The sequence below is a fragment of the Cataglyphis hispanica genome, chromosome 16 (genome assembly GCF_021464435.1).
Source record: "Cataglyphis hispanica isolate Lineage 1 chromosome 16, ULB_Chis1_1.0, whole genome shotgun sequence".
Taxonomy (NCBI): domain Eukaryota; kingdom Metazoa; phylum Arthropoda; class Insecta; order Hymenoptera; family Formicidae; genus Cataglyphis; species Cataglyphis hispanica.
In genome coordinates this window covers 1660739-1684496 of record NC_065969.1, presented here as the reverse complement: position 1 = coordinate 1684496, position 23758 = coordinate 1660739, and the positions used below count along the sequence as shown (strand labels likewise).

Genomic DNA, 23758 nt, shown 5'->3' with positions numbered 1-23758 from the left:
GGAGGTGGGGCGGGTGGGAGGAATGAGGGGAAGGAGAGCAAAAAGGGGTACATGAAAATAAAAGAGATCCGCGGGAATGAGATTTCGCCAGTACTCTCGAGCCACGCGAAAGAGCCAAGTTAGTTTTATTTTACAATCCATCGGCTCCCGCGACACGCAGGGGTGGGCCTCGTCCTTCGACGTGGTGGCGCGCTTCGAAGAGAGACAGAAAGGGAGAGAGAAGGAGCGGGAAGGGGAGAGAGAGGAATCCTTCAGGACGGTTGGACGGGGGTGGAACGGCTGTCAACTAGTGTTTTAAAAGTTTACGACAGCCTACAAATTGACTCGCTCAGTTCTTTTTAAAAGCACCGGCAACCAACCACGTCGCGCAAGCCCTCCCTCCCCCGTCTGCCCCCTCCCTTCCCCACCCCCACCCCGGCATCAGGATCGTGTCGACGACTCTGAAAAATCCAGAAGTATTACCTCGTCGCGCGGTCAGACGATTTTCGCTCCCGCAAACATATTTATTTCTCTGCCCTCTCTCGACTTATTTCAATCTACTTTACTAATGATAAGCGAAGAAATTAGTTTAATATATTTGATAAAATTTTGTTGATATAAAAAATTTGTTCGCGACAAATTTTTAAAGATAAGGCAATTGTATTATATAAATTTTGTGTTGTAAGAAGAAAAATTTTATTTTATTCATCTCTCAATTTTGTGTGTGTGATTAAATATAATATATTAATAAAAGTATGCATATATATATATATATATATATATATATATATAAAATACATGCATATATAAATATATAATGCAAAATATATGCATATAAATTATATTTATTAAAATATTAATTTTAAATAATTTTTAAATTATTAATAAATTTTAAATTAATAGATTTTATTTATTAATATATTAATTTCAAATAAATTTTAAATTAAAATTAATTAAGATTTAATTAAATTTCTATGCTTGGGCATAAAAATAGAAAAAAAGATTTGCTAGAATTATAAAAATAAACTTTTATATATACGAAAACATAAATAAACTTAGAATTAGAAGAGATACTTAAATATACATATATACAAGATTGGAAAATTTTTTTTGTCATTCTATACTTATTTTTAAAATAACAAACTACTGAACTGAATAAAATATTGCTAATATATAATAGCTCATGTATTATTTAAGTATATATATATCTGTATAAATACGAATATATTATATCGATACGACAAAGCATCTACGATAAATCGTATCGAGAGCCTTCCTCTTCGTATATGGTACGCTCGATCACTATTCTCGCGAATATTGCTGAAAAGTTGGAGCTATTCTCGGACAAATCGACTTCCATCGCGAAGAGACGATCGACCCTGCATAGCGAATATGCTTGTGTGCGATCGAAATTCAGGAAATTTAAAAGTATTTCGACGTAAAACGCGGCCGTTTCTCATATTTTCTATGCAAGCGCACGCTCCGCCGAGGGCGCGCTTGATACACTCTATTAGTCGCATCTCCCGACTGATTTATGTGAAGTTTTACTCTCCGCATTATTATACGTCTCCCTCAATCCTGACTCGCCGACTAGCGAACTTTAGTAGCTCGCGAATATTCCATTAGGTAAAGGGGATCAATGAATAGCCCGTCGACTTAACGTCTAAATTCTCAGAAATATCTTGTGTCGCTTACGAACAGATGCGTTAAAATTAACCCAAGATCCGTTTCATATATTTCTTGTGTTAAAAAATTTTTAATACTAATTGTCTTATCTCTAGAACTTGCGAATATTGATTTGATTAAATTTGAATTCAATTCCATTTATTTATGTCTTTGATAAAATTTTATCTTGTCAATAGTCAATATTGACATAGGAAACTTTATCATACATAATGAAGCTACTATGTGTCACACAGTAACGTTAAATAAATTTTGTCGATGGTTCTATGAATTTCGCAGAAAAAATTCCGTCGGAATTTTAAGCATGAGCGTGACAGATGCACCCAAGTAACAAATGCATGTCAAAATCACGTGTGCTTGCTGGCTGAGTAATTTATTACTCGTCTATCTTTATGTCTAAAAATAAATATATATAAATTGCGTAGTCTCGAATAATAATATCAAAAAAAAAAAAAAAATGAGATATTACGAAGAAAATCTCTCGGCCTTTCCATCTCACATATTGATTCTTCAAATCATCCTTCCCGATCCTAAAAGTTCCGTCAATGACTCCCTTCGTCCGATTCTGTCAGAATCTTTCAAGAATTATCCACAGTTCTTCGTGGACTTTTCCACTTTGTTATTTGGGCAGAATCGTCGGCGGTGATTTGAACATGGAAAAGTTTTGCGAGAGAAAGGACGGTGACTTGGGGTCGTTTGTGGGTGATGCTGGTGGAGGATCCGACACTCTCAATTCGCGCTCCACGTGATTTCGCTGCTCCTCGTACCATTGCTTTCGAGCTGCATGCACGATCATCCACAAATAGATGCTCGAAACTGTCAATTATTGTCAAGCGTATAATTTCTTTTATAAAAATACTTTCTTTTTTTTTCATTCGATATTTTTATTAAGAAAATATAAATTTTTCGACGGCGTTGAGAATCATAATTTTATAGCTTGAATTTTTTCACGATTCTAGAGAAAAAAATGTATATTTGTACTTACTTAAATAGATGCTGCATGTCATGGATCTAGCTAAGGTAGCGTTCTGTTGCTGCTGTATTATATGATTAGATAGCGCCATGGTCTGATCTGTTATGCTAATTATTTGCAAATACATCCAAGGCACGGCGTACTTATGTCTCCTCTGTGAATGTATGCGGAAGTTAGCGTAGTCGTTAGCGCGCTTCAGACAAGGCTGTTACGTGCCCGAAATATATCTTGCGGATAAAGAGCGTTTGATGAATTTGTATTCGATCGACGACGTCGATACTTGCGACCTTTACCGCGAAAGGGAAATAATAAAAAATCTTTTTTTGCTGCAAACAATGTGTGCAAAAGAAATTTCTTATTTTACGGTCAAATATTAGAAAAAAAAATTAATTTTAACTTTTTTAAATTAGAAAGAAATTAAAAATTTTTTTACAAAATATTATTCATCGACAATTAATAATTTATAGCAAAATTAAAAGAAAAGAAATGTGGAAAGAAAATAGAATATACGACACAGAGACATGTAATTGTTTACATATTTCACTTGTAAACAATATATGCAAAAAGTTCTTTTAGTCTGCTAAATATTTTTTTTTTAATTTAAAAATAGCGATACGTCCAAAATTAAAAAAAAAAGATATCTCTCTTATACGATCAGGCTTTTTCTGTCTTTCTTCTTTCTTGCTCAATCATTGGAGTGCAGACGCGTGACGTCACGAGAGTTAGATAGCTTTCTTTTCCCATATAAAATATCAATTTAAACTTTCACCAAGTAATTAAATAGTTAATTAGAAATCTATGATATTAAAAAAAAAAAAACATTACCGTAAATGATGCCAAGGCGAGATACGCACCGGCCAGTAGAAACAGACTGATGTATGTCAGGAAGGATACCATGGCTGTTTGCACTAAAAACATACTTTACGTTATCGTAATTCGTTCGTGGACCAATAATTTAAGCAATAATCCGCGCTCTCTTACCTTTGTTCTGCAGATGCATGTATCTGAAAGCTTGCATCCAATTGAATCCCAGTATCGCCCAATTCTTCGCGACTTTGAAAAAATCTTCATCGTCACTCTTCGAGAAAAAGTTGCTTACCAACATGTTTATCATTAGAACCGAAGTGGACTAATGATAGAGAGACAAATAAATAGAGAACTGAGAGCGTAGTAACGAGAGATATAAATTTTCAAAAATAATACGAACGTTTATGTATTTAAATATTTGAATTAGAACTCGATTAAATCTCGTAGACTTTGTTTATTTTGCAAAGAAGATTGATTTAATAAGACGTTCAAAACGACGTACTTAATTTTGAGAAATATTAAAAGACTTGTTTTTTATCATAAAATAATAATAATTAATAACTAATAATATTAATAATATTGACAATCTTAATTAATATTAATAATTAATAATAATAATAATATAATAAAAATTTTTTATTTTTAAAAATCAGACTTGAAGTACTATATGCATAAATATCCGAATATTGAAAAATCACATTTGTCGTTAATATCTTGAGAAATTTCACTCTCACCATCGTGTATGCTCCGATTATCCTCGCCGCTAATGACACGTCGATGCAGCAGATTCTACGAGCGACCATGGCGAATTTTTAAAAAATTTTTCTCTCGTCCGATCGCGTTGCCTTACGAACACGAAATGATCCGATCTCATCCGCGGCGTTCTTGACGGCACTCTTCGCGTTACCTTGTCAGAGAACACGTTGCACGTGATACACCATAAAAAGTGTAAACATGCCTGATCGGAAGTAAACATGTACGATCGTCGAAATTGGATTCCGTTCATCTCGAACGACGCCGATAATTGCCAAACTTTCCTTTCACGACGAGCACTGTATTCCGGTGTGCATGTGACTGTTGTCAAAACACAGAGAGTCTCTGATGTTTCGACGGAGCGCCATTCGATTATCGCGACGACCGATATCGCCTTGGATGCTTCAAAGACACGTTAATGATTCACTGTCATAAATAATGATAATCAACATCGTCAGCGTATTAACGCCTCTTTGCGTGCGCGCGCTTTTACAAGGACATTTTATACAGAGTATCGATAGCATAGTATAGTATAATTTAATTTCTTGTTCATTTAACGTATAAGATAAAATTTTGTAAGATTTTGTTTAATTGGTGATTAATAATATCATTATTATGGCGAGTATTATTCTTACATCAATTATCTCAAACATTTAATATAAAAGTTGTTTTTAGTGTTATAATTTCATTTAATATATACAGGGTGGCTGACAATAATCGTCCCACCCGTAATGTGCAGATAGAGGGGATTAAGCCAAGCAGGAAAGTCCTTTACCATTTTTTTGTATAAGGCTTAATAAAAGAATTATTATTGAGTAAAGTCTGGCCAATCATCGCCGATCTTTGAGTGGCGCACGTCAGTGAGCCGCGCTGTGACAGCTGAACGCTCACGCACACCATCAGGCGCGCGGCTCATCGATGTACGCCCCAATTATTATCAGACACCCTGTATATATGAATTTTTGCTAATCTTTATCTGCTTAAATATATGCTTATTGAAGGACTCGATTTAAAAATACATTAATTTTAAAATAGTTAAATATTATTTTAATATACAAAACATTAATAATTTTTCAAATACAAATTAAAATTATAAATGATAAAATTATGAATAATAATGTTATTAAAATTTAAAAATTTTTAAGTAATTTAAAATACTGGCTGTAGTTTTATCATTTACAAATAAATATTTCTAATGCACAAAAGTGTTTCCTATTATTTTTAAGAAGTGTATTTCAAAATTATCAAAACCAGGGATGGTTTTTTTTATAGGGTATAATATATTTTTTTTTTTATATATAGTGTATAATATATAAGGTTTTTTTTATATAGTGTATATTTTTTTTTTTTATATAGTGTATAATATATATGTATATTTAATTAGCGTCTTTAAATAAATTAGCAAAGAAATCCCCGTCATACTTCATCAAATATTATAATTATCAACAATAAAATTAACAAAATTAAAAAATATATTATGGAAACACGAGATGCACACATGTAGCGTAGAATCTGGAAATTAATTCGATTTGAAATCATGCGCATGCGCGCAATTTGCCACATGTTCCGCAATCCGCACGTGCTCAACGTGATGTGTGTTTCTAAATTACATCGTGTTTTTACTCGTTGTATCGCAAATAAAAAGTGCTAAAAACGAGCTATTTCGTATGTACAATGGCAATTCAAGATATGGATATTTCTTTAAATGTAACGTCGAATCCAATTTCTTCAGCGAGAACTGTAAGTATTTGATTATAAGTTAGATTAGGTTAGGAAATCTGTAAACACGTGCACGTGTGTATGAAACATGTGTGTAGAAATATTATAAATTTTATGTCATCAGTTCACACTAAGTAAATACATAAAAAGAGAATGATAAATAAATTTTTCATAAATATTTGTGTCTACTCAGAATAAACAGAGAAGGAGCGAGCTTTTGAAAACTTCGATTAAGAGATTGAAAAATCAATCCTTAGGCAAAAAAGTAAATAATAAGGAGTCAAAAAATGTGAATGCACAAGGAATAGAATCTAATAAAAGAATTAGACAGAAATCATTATCGACTATCTTTGCCAAAAAATTGAAAGAAGCCAATGTAGTCTCTCGAAATACACAGTCTCAGATTCTACCACGTGTTAAAGATACAATGGCGAAGTCAGGAAAGATTAAACAATCTGATGAGAAAGATAAAAAGGATTTGAAATCTAATAAAGTTTTGTCTCTAGCAAATTCTGATATTACAAACGAACAGATGGTATCCTTTACAAAGATAACAAAACAACATATTGGTGAGACATTGGCGAAAAAAAGAAATACTTTAATCGAACAGAAAAAATCACTTTCCGATATATTCTCAGGTCGATTGAAAAATGAATCAAATAAAATTGAATTAAATGTGTCACATGACATTGATACAGATAATAAATTAAATGAAAAATCTGAAATAGTAACTGAAAAATCTCCTATCTTGAAAGTAACGGAAAGGATGGATATTTTGAATAAAAAAGATAAAAAGAAACGTAAAGGGAAGATTGTAAATAATAACAGGGAATCAGACAAGAATCCAAAACTGCACAAAGCAGGTGGAAAAATCTCGTCTTTATTTGGCAATAATCCTGATGTACCAACTATAGGACAGAGAATTGTAAAACCTGTAGACGAACCAGTTTTTACGAAGATCACTTTTGCAGATCTCGATATTCACCCATATATGGTTAATATTTACATTCAATCAGTGTTTAAAAATGAAAATTTTTGTACTAAATTAATAATTTATATTCTTTATCTCCCAGATTTCGAATTTAGAACAAAATATGGATATAACCAAAATGACAACGGTTCAACAAAAGGCGATTCCTGAGATATTCTCAGCTAGAGATGTTTTAATAAGATCTCAGACAGGATCTGGGAAAACGTTAGCATATGCTTTACCTATTGTAGAGTTTTTACATAAAATTAGACCAAAATTAAATAGAAATAGTGGTTTATCGGCTCTTGTAGTTGTACCAACAAGAGAATTAGCTCTGCAAACATATGAGTGTTTTATAAAATTAGTTAAAGTGAGTTAATCGAATATATTTTTTTGATAGAAATACTTAATATTTGTATGCTAGTATATTAAAAGAGATTATAAATAATTTCAGCCTTTTACATGGATTGTACCAGGGTATATAGTTGGTGGAGAAAAGAGAAAGGCAGAAAAAGCTCGATTACGAAAGGGATGTAATATATTAATAACTACTCCTGGCAGATTATTAGATCACATAAGGCATACAAAAGCATTGAGATTAAATGAAGTTAGATATTTCGTATTAGATGAAGCTGATAGAATGCTTGATATGGGATATGAAAAGGATATTTCTGAGTGAGTCTTTTTTTCCTTTTTTAATTTTATAGAAGAACAATAGATTGTCATAAATTTTTAATAAAAATTAATAAATAATTAAACTAATTAATTATTAATTAATTGTTTAATTTATTAAGTAAGAAAATTAATTAATAATTATAATATTATACAATTGTAAAATTATATAATTTAGGATAGTAAGTGCTTTGAAAGTGTCAAGTTCCAACAAAGCTGAATCTGGATATGATGCTATGAAAATATTGAAACAAAATATTAAAGACACATCAACTGATAAAAAAATTTCAAAAGAAGATACAAAATTTTGTAATAAAATAGAAGATCATATCGATAATGATAAAGTGAAACACGCGTACCATTCAAGTGATGACAGTGAAGATAACAATCAAGATATTATTGAAGAAAAGAAAGTTTCATTAAAAGGAAGGAAAAAAGATACAAAATATTTAAGTACGAATCAAGGATCTGATTCAAAATCGGAAAATGCTCAAAACATTGAGCAAGATTGCAAAAATGTAAATCAATCAAGAAGGCAGACAATTTTATTGTCCGCGACTTTGACGCAAGCTGTTGAAAAATTAGCGGGCCTCGCGATGCACAATCCGATCTTTGTTGACGCGGCTAAAGAGAATTTAGAAATGAGCGGAGGAGACACCAGCGAGATCAACGAAGATCTTATAGTTCCACAAAGTGTAATTCAGAGTTACATAGTCACTCCGCCTAAATTAAGAATGGTCACTCTGAGCGCTTACATCGCCAGTAGATGTCAAGTAAGGAAATCTTTTTGCTCTCCATTTCAAGAACAATGTAATTTTACTCGCGATCCATTATTACATTTTTTCTGGTGTGCTGTTTTATCTTAGATTCCTGGGGAGCATAAAATAGTGATCTTTATGGCCACGCAAGATATGGTGGACTACCACATCGAAATTTTGTCCTCTGTCCTTACAAAACCAATGGATGACGATGACGAAGACTCCGATCCGCTGGTTGATGTAGAATTCTTCAAACTACACGGTAACATGACGCAGAAGGAAAGGACGGAGGTCTTCAAAACTTTTAGTCAAGCGAAGAGTGGAGTACTACTGTGCACGGTGAGTCATACATTTTAAATTATCAAAAATTACTTTGAATATTCACGAAATTTTTGCGAATATAATTTTCTTCATTGCCTCAGTTGCATACTCTATAAATACTTAAATATTTTTAACTTGTCTAATTTCTTAATGGATATACAATATATGTCGAAAAATGTTTTGTTTGAGATATATCGACATAAACTTTCTTTATTTCTTCGCAATTAAAAATCTTTATAAATATTTAAAACCCTTCTTTGCTCTTAAAATATGTATTGCGCATTGTAAGATGCTTTATTTAAGATACTGATATATCAAGAAAAAAATATTAAGAAAAAAATATATACAAAATTGTAAAAAAAGAAATTATGTAAAATTAAATATAATTAAAAGAAAAAAAGAGAATTAAAAAATTAAGCTAAAAGAGTTTATAATATGAAAGAAAAGTCACAAGGATATCTGTCGGCGCACTCTGAGCTGTAAATTACACACACTCTCCATGACTTATTCTTTCGAGAGGGAATTTAATACCTCTGGACCCACGCTGCGTTCAGAGGTTAAAAATTATACGAGCGCATGAGGCCTCGGTAATGAGTATAATTATGATCATCCGTTATGTGCTTTCTTCACTTTCTAAAGAAATCGTTTAACAATTCAAACTTTGTATTATAGCACATTAATTCTCTACAAGCGATTACTGATTTTCTTATGAAACACAAATCGTGCTGTCAACAAAATATATGTGTATATATATATATATATATATATATATATATATATATATATATATATATATATATAATATATTTCTAGTGAAAGGATACATTTTTATTCGATTTGTAATGATTAAAATATTTATAATATATTCATAGAAGCGCTTGTTTCGCTAATTGCGTTCTGTGAACGGCATAATTAATCACGGCGCTATAATGTTCGCCAAGTAAATGGATAACTTTCTTTCTCCGCAGCTAATTACATCCGTATTACATCGGCCGAATTAATCTGACGTCGAATAACAGAGCAACTTTCTGATTCGCATTGAACTCTATGGGCGACTGCTTTAACCGTCGTAATTACCAGTGAAAGCGATCGATTTCGTCTCGTAAGGATTGTCGAAAATAAAATCTCCTGCGATCTCATTATATCTTTCCTCATCGGCTAATTCAGATTTTACCGTGAAATACTGGTATAGCGCTTTCACGTGTCCGAAAGTATCGCAAGGAGAATGCGTACGTTAGTAAAAAAAAAAAACAAACAGAAAAAAAAACGATTAAATCTCGCCAGCGAGATTTGTGAACGCACGATCGACATCACGCGAACGAGTGACAATCCTTTTAGGCGGCGTGAGAATTAATTTCTTCCCGTCAGGCGATCTCTCGCAATCGGTTTGACCCGACACCGAAATTCGCGTAGATCCTCGTTATCTTCTTCTGTTATCCTCGTTAAGTTTTATACACACACGTTGCAATTAATCGACGTTCTTTCAAATTCCCAATCAGAGAGAAAAGCAGTACATGAATCTGCAAAATCTAGTATACAGCTGTTCGCGTCAGACCTTTATAGCGAGCTATATATTCTCTCAATTTTATTCATTCTTGGATTTCGTATATGTCATAATTTTTCAACAAGTATAAAAATTTTGAATAAGAAAATTACGTGGAGGGGGCGAAGTAAAAGTAATTACAAGATGGAAGGATTAAAGCTAGAATACTTATACAATATTTGGTGTCCGCTTTTTTGGAAGGGAATTTTTTGAAAATCCACGCGTCGTTTTATGATAATCTAGCTAGAATTTTATAGATATTATATAACACGCTTTGATGCTTATTATCTTTTAATGAGGAATGCTAATTTTATATATTTTTGCTAATTTTATTATTTTTTTATATGCGACTTTACATTTTCAATTTTCTTTATTAATAATTGTATTTGGTTGATGTTATAGATTAAACCATCTTTAATGCCGGTTATTCATTCTTATAAGGAATGCTTATTTGCACATTGCATTGTTCACAATCTTCACTTCTTTTTGACTTAGAATTTCTTGAAAGTGGAATTTAATTAAATTTAAATTCGCCAAGCAACTGTGTATTAACATTTATGCAAAACTCAGGAAGAAAATATAAAATTTCGCGATTTTAAATGTGAATTTATTTAAATATAAACAGGTGTTCCAAGTCAGGTCAATGAAACACCAGAGTCTTATAGGAAATTAAATTCCCATAAGTCCGGAAACGTTTTGTTAAAAAATTATAGCGAATAAACTTTCCGTAAGTGATGTTAGTTATGATCAAAATTTAATAAGAACATTTTTGTTTAGATTTATGCAATGTTTGTACTACGACTATAGTGTTTATACAAAGATTATTGAAAGATAGTTTTTTTTTCAAATTTCTGCTGTTTTTGTTATTTATAATTTATTTTCTTTTGGACGCTTTATCAGAATTAAATGAAATTGATATAATTTAGTTTGTCATTTAATTAGATTTATTTTTATTTTTTTAAAATAAATGAAGGGTTTTCAAGTTATTTTTAGAATAAAAAAATCTGATTTTTTGAAATTTATTAACTATAACTTTTAAAGAAGCATTTTTGTACTTATGTTTATCGGAATTTTTTTGTTCCATATTCAATTTCCTAAATGACCCTAAAATTTTAATCTGATATATCCTGTATATAAGAATATATGTATATAAAGAATTTTTCAGTAGAAAACTATTACATAGTTGGAAAATTTTTTCTTGTTAAAAAATATGCTGGTTAAAATTTTTATTAAATATTTAACACATTTATGTGTTAATTTAACATATTGCTTTTTTGTATTAATTGAATTGAAATGTTAAATTATTAAAACAATTGAAAAAATAACAGAATGTATAAAAATAACAGAACGTGCACATATTTTTAATTTTACATAATAGATATGTTTTGTATTATTGGTGACAGGATTTATCTTTAAATTTATAGAAAATGTTGATCTTATTTTACAATAGTAGTAAAAATGATTACAAATCATCAATAATATTTTTACAAATTAATTTTTAAGTTAAAAATATGTTAATTTTACACAAAATCAATTTCAAATTACTATGAAGTTTGCAATTCATGTTGAAATATATTAGTGTCACCATTTAACATATATTATGTTAAATTAACACACAAATTGTGAACATTTGATACAAATTTGGGACATATATATTATACGATATTTATTAAATTTAAACCAAATTTTTTAACTGTGTAAGATTTAAAAAATTTAAAATATTAAAAATTCATAAATATATATTCTTAAATTTCTTAAATTTCTAAATTAAAACTCTAAATTAATGAATTTTGTAGTTGAACGTATCGACACGAGGCTTTCAACATTGGTGCATAAGTAAGAGGAAGAGAGGCAAAATAATTTACCGTGTACTTGGAGAGAAATGTCGGGCTTATTTGACTCCTTAATGTTGAACTCTGCGGAATGCGCGATGGCAGCCGCCCACGTTTTACGGGATCGCTACCACACGTAGGTTTTACGGCGGCGTTATTAATTTCCACGCTGAAAAGCCACGAAGGGGCATCCCCGCGGCCCGAGAAGACTCTGGGAAGGCTCTCAGCCGGATCCACCGCCGTGTGATCTATGATCCGAGTGAGATGTTTTGAACGGCCGATCAGTTCTCGATCCCGCGTCCCGCCGATCCCAGGGTCCCTTCCTTTAAACGATCGTTTGTCTTAATCGCCGCCATCGATCGCTCTTCGGCGCTTCTCCGTCTCTCTTTATACGGCGCGTCGAGACCGGTGGCTTGTATCGTTTTAATGCGCTAAGTGCGCTCGCTACGATTCTGCGAGCATCGATTACAGGGCGATTGGCATCTCGAAGGGATATACATTGATGAAGTATTCCACCTAATTAATATAATCTTGCTTTCATTTCTCACAGCTGTTTCAAAATTATTCGCAGATTATATGGGATGTTTCTAAACATGTGTGAAAAATTGGAGGGGAGGTTAAATATGGATTAAGTATATTTTTAGAGATTTTATTTTTTTAATCTTGAGAAAATACTTTGTATTTCGAAAACTCTGTCGTTTAGGATGTTGGTGTATATAAACTTTTTTTCAAAAAATTACTTAAAGAATCATCTCCCAAAAGGAATTTTTTTTGCGCATGTTTAGGAACACCCTGTATAAATTATTTGATTTTTTTGTATATATAAATTTTTAAATATTAACTTGAAATAAAAATTTCAATTTTTTATAGATTGTTTTTTTTTGCATATAGTTATTCTGTCTTCAGAACTACTATTCTTAATCGCACAAAATAAATATCTAGAAATCATTTCATCGACATTAATCAAGCGATAAAATATAACGGGATCGTGGGGCGAGTCGAGGGGGAAATATATCCGGTCCGGTCGATATTTATTTCGAGAGAGGGGCCGTCGTAGATATTTGCTTTCTTTCTATATTCCTTCACGTTGGCGCCCGGATCGCGCCGTCGTCGACGTGTATTGAATTAATAGCAGGAAAAGATGTAATAAGAATACACGGATATGTCCGTATCGTGCCGCGAAAGAATTCCGGGGTGCCGCGACGCCCCCCCACTGGTGGTCTGGGATTAGTCCTCGGGGCCCAGCGAGAGAAAAAGAGAGAGAGAGAAAGAGAGACTCGGTGTACTCTTTGGCCGCGGTAAATCATGGGCTACCCGAACGCAGGAAATCAGGGCCGTGCTCAAACGTTCGCCGTTTGGGGTCTCGCAGCGGGCGCTCGCTCTCCGCATTTACGTCGCCGCCACAAAACGAGAAATCACCGCGGTTTGTAAGACATTTGTACCAGCAGACTCTCTCCCTCTTCATTCGTGGAATTAGGCAGTTCTCGACATTAGGAGCGCGATAAGTGTCGAGGATATTGTTCCGATAAAATTGCGTCGTCGATAAGAAATTGTCACTACTAATAAATCCTCAGATGTGTATTTTATAGAAAATATTTTGGTTAAAATTCCTTTCCGAAGAAACATTCTGCGCGGTCAACATGTCGATTTTGTACCAAATGGAGGAGCGTTTTGGAGATTAGTTATTTTTGTTTTGTTAGAAATAGAATTTTTTTTTATAGAATCACTCTATAGTTCATAAAATTATAATATTTTATTTTGACATAAGCTATATGAAATATCTTGTAAATTTGTTTTCAACATATAAACCATTAAAAATTTTCCAGGGATTAATAAATAAAATTGAAAATGACACATCATTATATAAGTGAAATATTGCATCTGCATATTTTTTCTTAAATTACATATTTTTATATCAATTGATTCAGTTCATTATGCAATGTAAAAATATTAAAATAAAATTATCGGAAAGTGAATACTCTACAAAATATTATATATTTTATATCATAAAATGTCGAATAAATTATGAAATATTTTTTTAATTGTTGATTTTTTAATAATTCTATCTTAATAATTTTATATGTAGAATGAAAAAGAGACTTGATTTATGAAAAAGAAACATAATTTTGTTTAAAACAATAAAGATGACCTTGAAATCTCGAAAGTATTTTTGTGTGAAGCAAAATTATGCTATCACATAATGATCATAATATTCTCAGAATCAAGTAACTTTTATCGTTCGATAAAACGCATTGGATTTATTATAGATGATTATTTCTAATAATAATTCCTGTATTATTAATAGAGTAAATTTAAAACGCAGAATCTCGTTTTGTTATCTCATACAAATCGAACGAAGATTCTTTGGAACATATTTCGCATATTTTTGCAAATTATCCAAGGCTATGTGAGATGTATTTCTTTTCACATAGTTGAAAAATTTGTCTTTAATTTAACATATATGTCTCAAACAGTTCCACACAAATTTTTGTGTTAATTTAACATAATATAAGTATCTTAAATGGTGACACTAATTCTATGTTAATATGTCATCACAAAATGAATGCAAATTTTATAGTAATTTTAAATAAGTCTTATGTAAAATCAACATATTTTTAATGATAAAATTAACTTGGAACAATATTATTGACGGTCTGTAGTCACTCTCACTTCTAATTATATGTAGGATAAAATCAATATTTTTTTTTTTGTAAATTTTAACAGATAAATCCTATCACTAATGTACATCATTAAAGTACAGAACATATCTAGTGTGTAAAATTAAAAATATATGCACATTGTGTTATTCTTACACTTTTTTCAATTGTTTTATTAATTTAACATTTGAGTTCAATGAACACAACAGCAATATGTTAATGCATGAATGCGTCAAATATTTAACAAAAATTTTAACCATATTTTTTAACAAGGAAACATAATTTTTTAAATTGTCCAGGATGTTGCAGCGCGAGGATTAGATATGCCGAAGGTAGATTGCGTCGTTCAGTATACGGGACCAATTTCGGCTAGGGATTATGTTCATCGAATCGGTAGAACAGCGCGAGCAGGATGCTCCGGCGTGTCAACAATTTTTCTGACGCCTCCAGAAATCGAGTTCGTGCGGATGCTCGAGTCAAGGCGCATCAGAATCAAGCAGCAGGATATGAACGATGTCTTGGACAAGCTACTGGGGCCTCTTTCCAAGCATAACTCCGTGCAAGCGGCAGCTGTCGCCCTCCAAAACGATTTTGAAAATTTAGTACTGGAGGATAAGCAACTTGGCGCGAAAGCATGCAAAGGTAAGTGCTCTTGTAATGCACAAGGTAATAATTTTTATCCATTCCTTAAACTTTGTAAATCCAAGTTATTATCAAGAGATGCGAAACCGGATGTAATGAGTCAGATATTGCGATACTAACTATATATGATGTTATATATATATATATATGCATGTGTTTTAAGAAGCGTGCATGCAGTAAAAGCTTAAATCTTTCTCGTGCAAGGCAAAGTGTTGATGAGGAGCTACGAGACATGAGAGAGAACATCTACTTTGATGCAGTTGGATTGTAACGAAAGCGCGAGCTGACTTCAGGGTAGACTAAGCCAATTCCACCGGGCACCCCACTCGCATATAAAGCAAGCAACCCCTACGCGTACACATTATGGGGCTCTTATTCTGTCTCCCTTCACATTCGCCTCGTTCGCCACTTAGATATTTACATAGTCTATCGACGGGGAGGGATGATCCTGTTTGCTATGCCACGGTTACTCTATTAGGGTCGTTACGGAGAGGAATTTATTTGCTGCAATAATAAATCCATTATACTCGACCTAATACTCGTGGAAATGAAGACATTAGCCCTCTTCACATTCACGATGACTTTTTTTCCCCCCCGCCAATATTTCCCTCTCATATAAATATCGTCAAATAACTTGTTGCTTGTTGCTCTTCAAACACTTCTCTGACTACTTTGTATGTTGCTGAAGAAGCCCATTTATATATATTCTTGTTTATTAAGTATGAAGATTTTTTTTATCACACATTTGAAGAATTTTGAGAGAGCTAATCTTTTCGTTAGTACACGGTAATGAAAACGCAAAGGCAACGGGAACAATCCTCGGAGATTATTTTCGCAGGAGTGCATTAACGGCTGTGTTACGTCGATTGCGATAACCGCGCGCGAACGAGCGACGAGCAATTCCAAAAAGGAAATTCGGGATCATTAATCTTTCTAAGAGGTTTTCGAGCTTCGAAATTGTCCCGCATCAGCCGGGGCTTTACACGAAGGTTAGCCACGGTTTTTGAGCGCTTAGCCGCCCCAGATTTGAGTGACGTTACACAGCTAACCACTTGACCGTTCCTTCGCACGTATAGCTAGTGATTGATAGATTAATTGCTGCCGCCGCTCGTGACTCCCCTTCCCGTCTCCCCCTCCCCGGTACTGCACTTTTCGCATGAGAACCGAGATTTGGGAGGAGCGAATGAGAGGAAAGTAGGAAGTGAATAACAAATTAGCTAACATCTCTCAATACATCTACTGAGATTATTTGCGTTTACAGTTTGCCTTTCATGCGGATTATACGCATTAAAAATTGTTTGGGGGAAAAAAGAAACAGCATTTTTTTAAACAAATAAAAAGACGTGAATAAATAAATATTTAAAAATATTTTAATACTTCAAATGTTTTTATTTATTTCAAGAAGATTGAGTGACGTACAAAAATTGTATTGTATTTTCTAAGATACTTTAATTAATTCTTTAAAAGGAGAGATTTTATATATAATTTCTCCATATAAATAAAATAAATTTTTAAACATTTGCATATTCTTTTACTTGCGTTTACTTAATTTTATGTAATCATATAGTAACGGAATTATATAGTATCTTATAGTAACGGAAAAAATTCACTTGTACTTATAAGCTTCGGTGATAGTGTACTTTACACCAGTCGTGATAAAAGATATACTCTTCAATGTTGGAATTAAGTCCATAAAAATGTTCGTACAACAGAGGTACAGTGAAAAATAACGTGGATGCTATCCTTGGCAACAATTCCGAAATTTATTTAATTCGTGGCCGATGTGGTGTCGCTGGTCGATACACGAGCGGAGAAGTGGAAATCTCGCTAATTCGTAACATTATCACCCCAATAGAGCTGAACAGCCTTCAATAGCAAGTACAGCTCTATAGAACGAAACCCCCGAGCTGCGACCCTCGCTACTAACCTGAGAGATTCATCCACTCCATCCCATATATACGATTTTAGTCTCGTGTCGGTGCTCGACTATATTCCATTCATCGTAATTTTTCGCAAACATTTTTTTAAAATATGGCATGAGATGCGTAATAATTGGCTCACTGCCCGTCATTCGCTTTGATCAAATTATTTAATTGATTATTTGTGTTTATATCGAAATAATGTGTATGGTGCGTAAATTGAGACATGTACTTAATATTAAATCACATTAAGACGATTATAAATTTATTTACTACATTGTACTTTTTTTTTATTCAATTTTAAATTGATCTTTTTCAAATGATACATTTGACTAAAAAAGACAGTATCTAACTAAATTGTCTCGTCACGACAGTCTTGACGCTGATCTTCCTCGTGCTCGTCGCGAGTTAGATCGAATTCAGTGTATGTCGCTCGCGCGCCTTTCACAGGGGGAGGTGGCCGACACAATCCAACCACTGAATGTGACTTCCGTCAAAACCACTTACGCTTTGTGGCGAGAGACTCTTAACAATGCGATACAGGATACAAATACAATAAGACGCAGTTACATCACTTAGGAACAATGCTATCCCACTCTTACATCCCGCCCTCCCTCTCTCCCTCTTCCCTCCGTCGCCTCGACTTCTCAAGCTAGACACCGCCCCCACGTGTGATTTATGTGCTAAATGGAGAAAAACATTTCTCCCTTTTCAACACTGACACCAAGCCGCAAGGAAGACTTCAGCGGGGTTTCTTATGTGCGGAAGGGAGGAGTTGAGATTGGAAGCAGACGGAAATCAGGACGGAAAACGTTGAGACATAAGACTGAAAATTAGAGGCACTTACGAGGGATTCAAGCGAAACGCCCATTTATGACCAAATTTATTCGTTAGATAACTCTATTATATGTACCAAGTGATAAATATATGCCACGCTTGGATACATGTAAAGATAAGAGAATTTAAGATTGAAAAAGCGACTATAAAAAGGATGGTTTTTTTTATACATCTTGATTCTGATTCACCGTTACTATCATTATCGATAACAATTTTATTCATTGGTTCAGTGTCATCATCTTCTTACTTGGCAAAACATTAGAAATTAGGGAAACTCCTATTTACGCGATAGACAATCGGGAATCAAATTTAGAGTCTACCCTATCAGGATCGAGAGATTTTTCGCACGGAACACGGCGTGCACATGTCGAGTTCTCTCAGGACCAGAGATCCCCCGGGTTTCTCACCCGTGCGCACAAGCAAGAGACGTTAAGAAGGGACACGAGGGTGACTATTAGCTGCAGCACTTGACTCGACCACCCCCTCCTTTACCGTTAATGCCCCTTAATAGCCCGCTACGGGGCGCGCGCACACCCCAAGCTTGGAATCGGGCGCGGTCCAACCCCCCGTGGAACCACTTAATGGAACTGCGATTAATAAGGGCGCACTATACGTAACTGATCATTACATTCGAGTTGCACGTGACCTCTTAAACATAGACGAAACGAGTGTACTTGACACAAGCTTGACACAATCTCAATTTTATTCGTCTTTTCTAGGAACATAAATTTCAATTTATTAATGTTAGCTAATTGCAAGCACGATTGAAAAGATATAATATATAATTGTCTTATTTTACATTATAATCTCTCTTTTTTTTATAGCGTACGTTTCGTGGATGCGTTTTTATTCAAGTTACCCGCGCGATATGCGCGAGATATTCAATCGAAAGGAACTTCATTTGGGTCACTATGCCAAGAGTTTTGCGCTGAGGGATCCGCCGAAACGAATCGGCGGGATCAGTAAAAAGCTACGCGAGAAAGAAAGTTTGAAGCCTAAGCATAACAATCGCCTACACAAGCCGTAAGTACCAAACTTTTTTTCTTCTTAGAAGATTGCGTATTATAATCGTGTTCTTAAAAAAATTTTGCTCATCTCCTATGTCCCACAAAAAAAACTTCACAAAGATAAAAAAAAATGCCTAGTACATATCTAAAAAATAACGTATAAAGAATTTTAAAGTATAAAAAATAAAAAATATAAACTAAATATGAAATCATAATTAATTAGCCAAGTACTTACAAAGTAAATCAGTTTGTGAGGATTTGTAATTTGAAATAGTATTTGTCATAAAATCAATCTTGTATTTATATAGAAATGTTACAGACAGATTCGTTCCATGAAATTAAAACGCATTTTATTTTTATTAACAGAAACCTGATTTCTAAAATAAGTTCGATAAAAAAAAAATATAAAGAAGTTCGAATCGTCGCGTATAAGCGTAAACTTTTGTACGCATGCGTGTATGATAACGCACAGTTGCGGTAAACAATATGTTTCCATTTTGGGGAGAGAAGACACGAAATGTCAAACTGTTGACCGCGGTCAGCTGATGACATTTCAACTGCGCGATCGCGAAGCCCATCGTCTCCGGACTGATGGTATTGATGACGGATACACGCGTGGCTTGGCGTGCTAACTGCTGTCCCCTCCCCCGTTCCTCCCCTTCTCACACTGCTTACTCCGGTGTGCGTAGGACACGCACATGCCGAGTAGGATTGCTCGTGTGATGGCTCCTAGAGAGGTTGGCGGACGCATCAAAACTGTCGCTCTGTGTCATCCGTCATGTACGACGAACGAGCGGACGTGTTCTACGGTGGCTGGTGACCATAAGCCATACGGCTCTCATCGTGCTCGTCGTTGTGTTCTCCGCGCGACTGTGTATACATTTCACTCCAGCTAAAGTCGTATTGTCTCGCTCACTCGCGACAAATGTGTCTCATACGCTCTGTCCTCTTCTCTCTCTGTCTGTCTGTCCCTCTCTCTCTCTCTCTTTCTCATTCTATCTTCAGCGGTGTGCATTTCACATGGCACTCTGCTGGTTTCTGCCCTTCTCCAGGCTTCTCTCTCTCTCTCTCCCCATTGTTCATAATTATACAATACGGCTATTAAACAGACTGATGCGACCGCCACTTCCGGTCGTGGCTATGCCATTTACGGAAACCACGGGGACAAGCGCAAGTCTCCCTCCTCTCTCTTTGCCCCCCGTCGTTCTGTCTCTCGTTCGCGTTCACGAAATCCTGAAACTGTCATCCACCTGCGCTTGCTTCTTCTCGCTCGTGTGTGTCCTCTTGTACGCCCTGACTTTTTTACGAAAACCTTTCTTTCTCGCCTTCCATTCGTACATTATTTTAATTTTAAAAGCAGAAGAATTTCTCTAATTTTTCAATTTGTATTATTTTTTTATCTATACCTGATCTTTTATTCATATCTATTAATGAATATAGAAATTACTTAACTTATTAATATAGATTTCGGTATTAAAATATATGAACTCAGCGAAATTATATCTAAACACCTATCAGAGTCTTATCGTGGTTTTGTGTTGAAGTATTTCGCTGCTCTTACTACGGTCCGCGTGCTCTTTCTTTTGTCACTGCAAACGAGAGAGTCAAGTCCAACTACCACATGGCGTCGTACTTATTAATTTCTACGCCAACCCTTTCCTTTCTGCTTCATGTATCACGTCGTCTGCATCACACGAGTGCAGACCACCTTCTGCGTTTTTACCGAGCTTTATAATTCCTGTGTTCTCCGGCGATCATTTGCCTGCGCTCTCTGCCATCTTCTGCCTCTATCCCTTTCTCTCTTTCTCTCCGTCTCTTCTCTCGAGCTGCTGCCCCCTTTTTTCTTGCGTTACGCGCGGCGAATCTCCCCCTCCCTCCCCCACCCCACCGGTCGAGACCGGCATTACGCATTAACGTGTTTAATGCGATTTGAATGGGCGTGCTTTGGGTGAACACGACGGGCAACCGACTGGTGCTCTCCGCACAGGGAGAGAACGAGTCAGTTTTAATGGGTGAAAGGCGGGCACCGAGCTGACGGTCCAATGGATCGAGAGACGACCACGGTGTACGCCTCTGTGGCTGCGATTACCTTATACGCGATTGTGTGCGTATCTTAGGCCCAAGTGCGTTCTGCGAATGTGAGAGAGTTCACACCTTGCTATCCATTTGCACGATCGTTGCTCGAATCGAAATTTTGTATCGCCAATTCGTGCTACTCTGCAGTTATAATAATCAGTAGCGTGTACCTGTACGGGAAAGTAGAATAGCGAATTCGGGATATCTTCTTGAAAAGACATGGAAAATTAGGAATTCTCAGGGATTTTTTTTTTGTACCTGAAAAAATCAAGGAATTCTCGTGGAATTTTATTTTGGGATTCGGAAATTTTTTTTTTTGGAACTTCAGCTATCTTGATAATTTTTTAAGTTTCTTTTCTGTTGTAAACAGTCGGCAAGCCGAATGAAATATGTGTTGAAAATAGAAATGGATATCTATCTCTGTTTCGATGTTTTAAGAAGATATTGAATATGCAATAAATTCTTTATTGTAATTTTTAATAATAAAAAAATGAATATGTTACGCAAGTGAAAAATGTTTATCTTATGAAAGCTATTTTTTTTTTTTTTTTTTTCTTGTTACATTTGCAATTTAAACCAAGTATATGAAACTTGAGAGGCTCTGAAGTATTTTCCCTTAGTATGAGTGGAAAATATTAGAAAATGCATACAATAATAAAATATATTTTGCAAAGTTATATAAAAATCTTTAAAATTTTCTTAAAAATAGCTGAAAGATCAGGAACTTTCCAGACAATTTTTTTTATAAGATTCGAGACATCCCGTAAATTGTGTTTTTATTCCGTTCACTTTAGAATCTGATTGAATACCATCTCTGTTAATCGGAAATAATTTTACTTGGAGATTGTAGTGGAACTAAATTGCTCAAATCACTTTTACTTATCCATTTTAAAAGTCTTTAATCTAAATTCGCTTTATAGATTCCTATTTCATCAGACAGCGATGCCAATTTCGTGCAAGATTTTTCACTTCTTTTCTTGTATGTGGCAAATTCCGTGTGTAATTAAAAAAAAAATCATCGATCATTATTGCGGAGTCAATAATAGAATGTATGAAGTACCGATTAAATGAGAGATATACCATTGTAAAGCGAGATATAAAACGCGTGCTTCGTGCGTGACGCTGAACGGTGGACGCAAAAACGCGGAGCGACGAACACGAAATTCGGTACGGCAGTTGGCGGAAGCCCACCTCTTCGTCCCCGTATATATCGGGTGTATATCGTCGCTTTGCTGATGCGTTCTTCTCCCTTTTTTTTTCCTTTTTTTCCACAATTTTCGATTATCGCGCTCTGTCCTCACCATATGTCGTTTACGTCGAATTACCGAAAATTGCGGGTTAGTCCTAATGCGAGAGAATTAAAGTGCGCGCCCCCGGTTCATTCTTTCTCTCTCTCTCTCTCTCTCTCTCTCTCTCTCTCTTTCAGATCCGACGGGGTGCCGCAAAAGGAGCAGAGAAAACAGAACGGCGACGGACAAAGAACGGGGTTGTTGAAGAGGGCGAGGACGCTTAACATGTCCGAATACGATAGCGGCCTCGGATCCGTGAAGAAGCCAAAAAAGTAATCCCGTGTTTCTATTCCGTGTCTCGGGACTTAGAATAATGTAAACAGAATGAGATTTCATGTTTACGATCGCTTGTAAATAAGCACCTGCATGTTTCCCATGTATTAAATGATTTGTTTTAAATATATCGATTAAAAATTTTTACGTAATTATTTACAACGTTATTTACTTATTTTATTTATACCTTTGAAGGTACCTGTTCTGATTAATTTTTTTATATTTTTTATATTAAAAATGCATCTCTCCGCAGTTTTTTTTTTGTCATTTTATGTGAAGATTAAATATAACAATAATAATAATAATAGTAATATATACTTTATTATATATTATATTATAATTATTTTATGTTAAACTATTGTATTTTATTGTTTTATAAAACAATATTTTTAAAATTTTAGAGATTTGCAATTTTAAAGGTAACATATATAATTAAGGCAATTATATGACGTTATAATTAGGAGACAATTTTGTAAGAAAACTGATAATTAACCGATCTTTAATTGCGGTTTTAATTTCGATAAGCATTTTTGATTGCAAAATCATCGTTTAATATCGTTCTCATAATGGGTTCCCAAGTTTTCCTGCGATTGCTAATAACACTATTCGGTGGCAAATACGCTGCGGTAAAGTGCAGTAAGAAAAATGTCGGGTTTGGGAAAATTAAGTCTAACGATATCGCGCTAATCGCACAGCGGGCTTTCGCGGTCACGAGATTGCGCGACATTTAAACTCCATTTTCGCTGGCCGGCAGCCTCTTATCTCATTCCCCTCACGATAATTAGCAATCGCCTTCTGATATTACGTACTTATAAAACCGCCACTTCGCCGGCGTCATAACGATATCACGCTAATTGCGCTTTCGTTTCCATTCCAACACGCGCTCACGAAATCGCAGATTGTACTCGATTGTTATAGAATCGAAATCAACGGCCGAACGAGAATGAAAATATTTTGTCACGATAAGGAATATCACATTATCGTTTTTTTTTATTTTGTGTTCTGTTTAAATATTTTACAGCTTAAATAATTTATTACTTTTTAATTG

At 34.4% G+C, this 23758-nt stretch overlaps 2 protein-coding genes across 3 annotated transcripts; one reads left to right on the top strand and one right to left on the bottom strand.

Moving 5' to 3' along the window:
* Positions 1-1000: 1000 nt before the first annotated feature.
* LOC126855611 (uncharacterized) lies at positions 1001-4516 on the bottom strand. 2 transcript variants are annotated; one of them, XR_007688261.1, is made up of 6 exons: positions 4177-4516; positions 3617-3764; positions 3461-3543; positions 2648-2789; positions 2132-2478; positions 1001-2058 (listed from the first exon to the last, which is right to left on the bottom strand). XR_007688261.1 is itself a non-coding variant. In XM_050603426.1 (5 exons), exons 1-5 carry the CDS (start codon positions 4243-4245, stop codon positions 2282-2284), a joined length of 639 nt encoding a protein of 212 aa, XP_050459383.1. In that variant the 5' UTR covers positions 4246-4516; the 3' UTR covers positions 1001-2281. The 2 variants fall into 2 exon arrangements, 1 of the variants encoding a protein (XP_050459383.1); XM_050603426.1 differs by having other exon boundaries at positions 1001-2478.
* Positions 4517-5767: 1251 nt separating this feature from the next.
* On the top strand, positions 5768-22862 carry LOC126855565 (probable ATP-dependent RNA helicase CG8611). Its single transcript, XM_050603352.1, has 9 exons — positions 5768-5935; positions 6108-6908; positions 6988-7254; positions 7339-7559; positions 7735-8329; positions 8423-8653; positions 14967-15309; positions 18890-19088; positions 22575-22862. The coding sequence occupies exons 1-9, from the start codon at positions 5870-5872 to the stop codon at positions 22711-22713; spliced, it is 2862 nt and encodes a 953-aa protein (XP_050459309.1). The 5' UTR covers positions 5768-5869; the 3' UTR covers positions 22714-22862.
* The last annotated feature ends 896 nt before the right edge of the window (positions 22863-23758 follow it).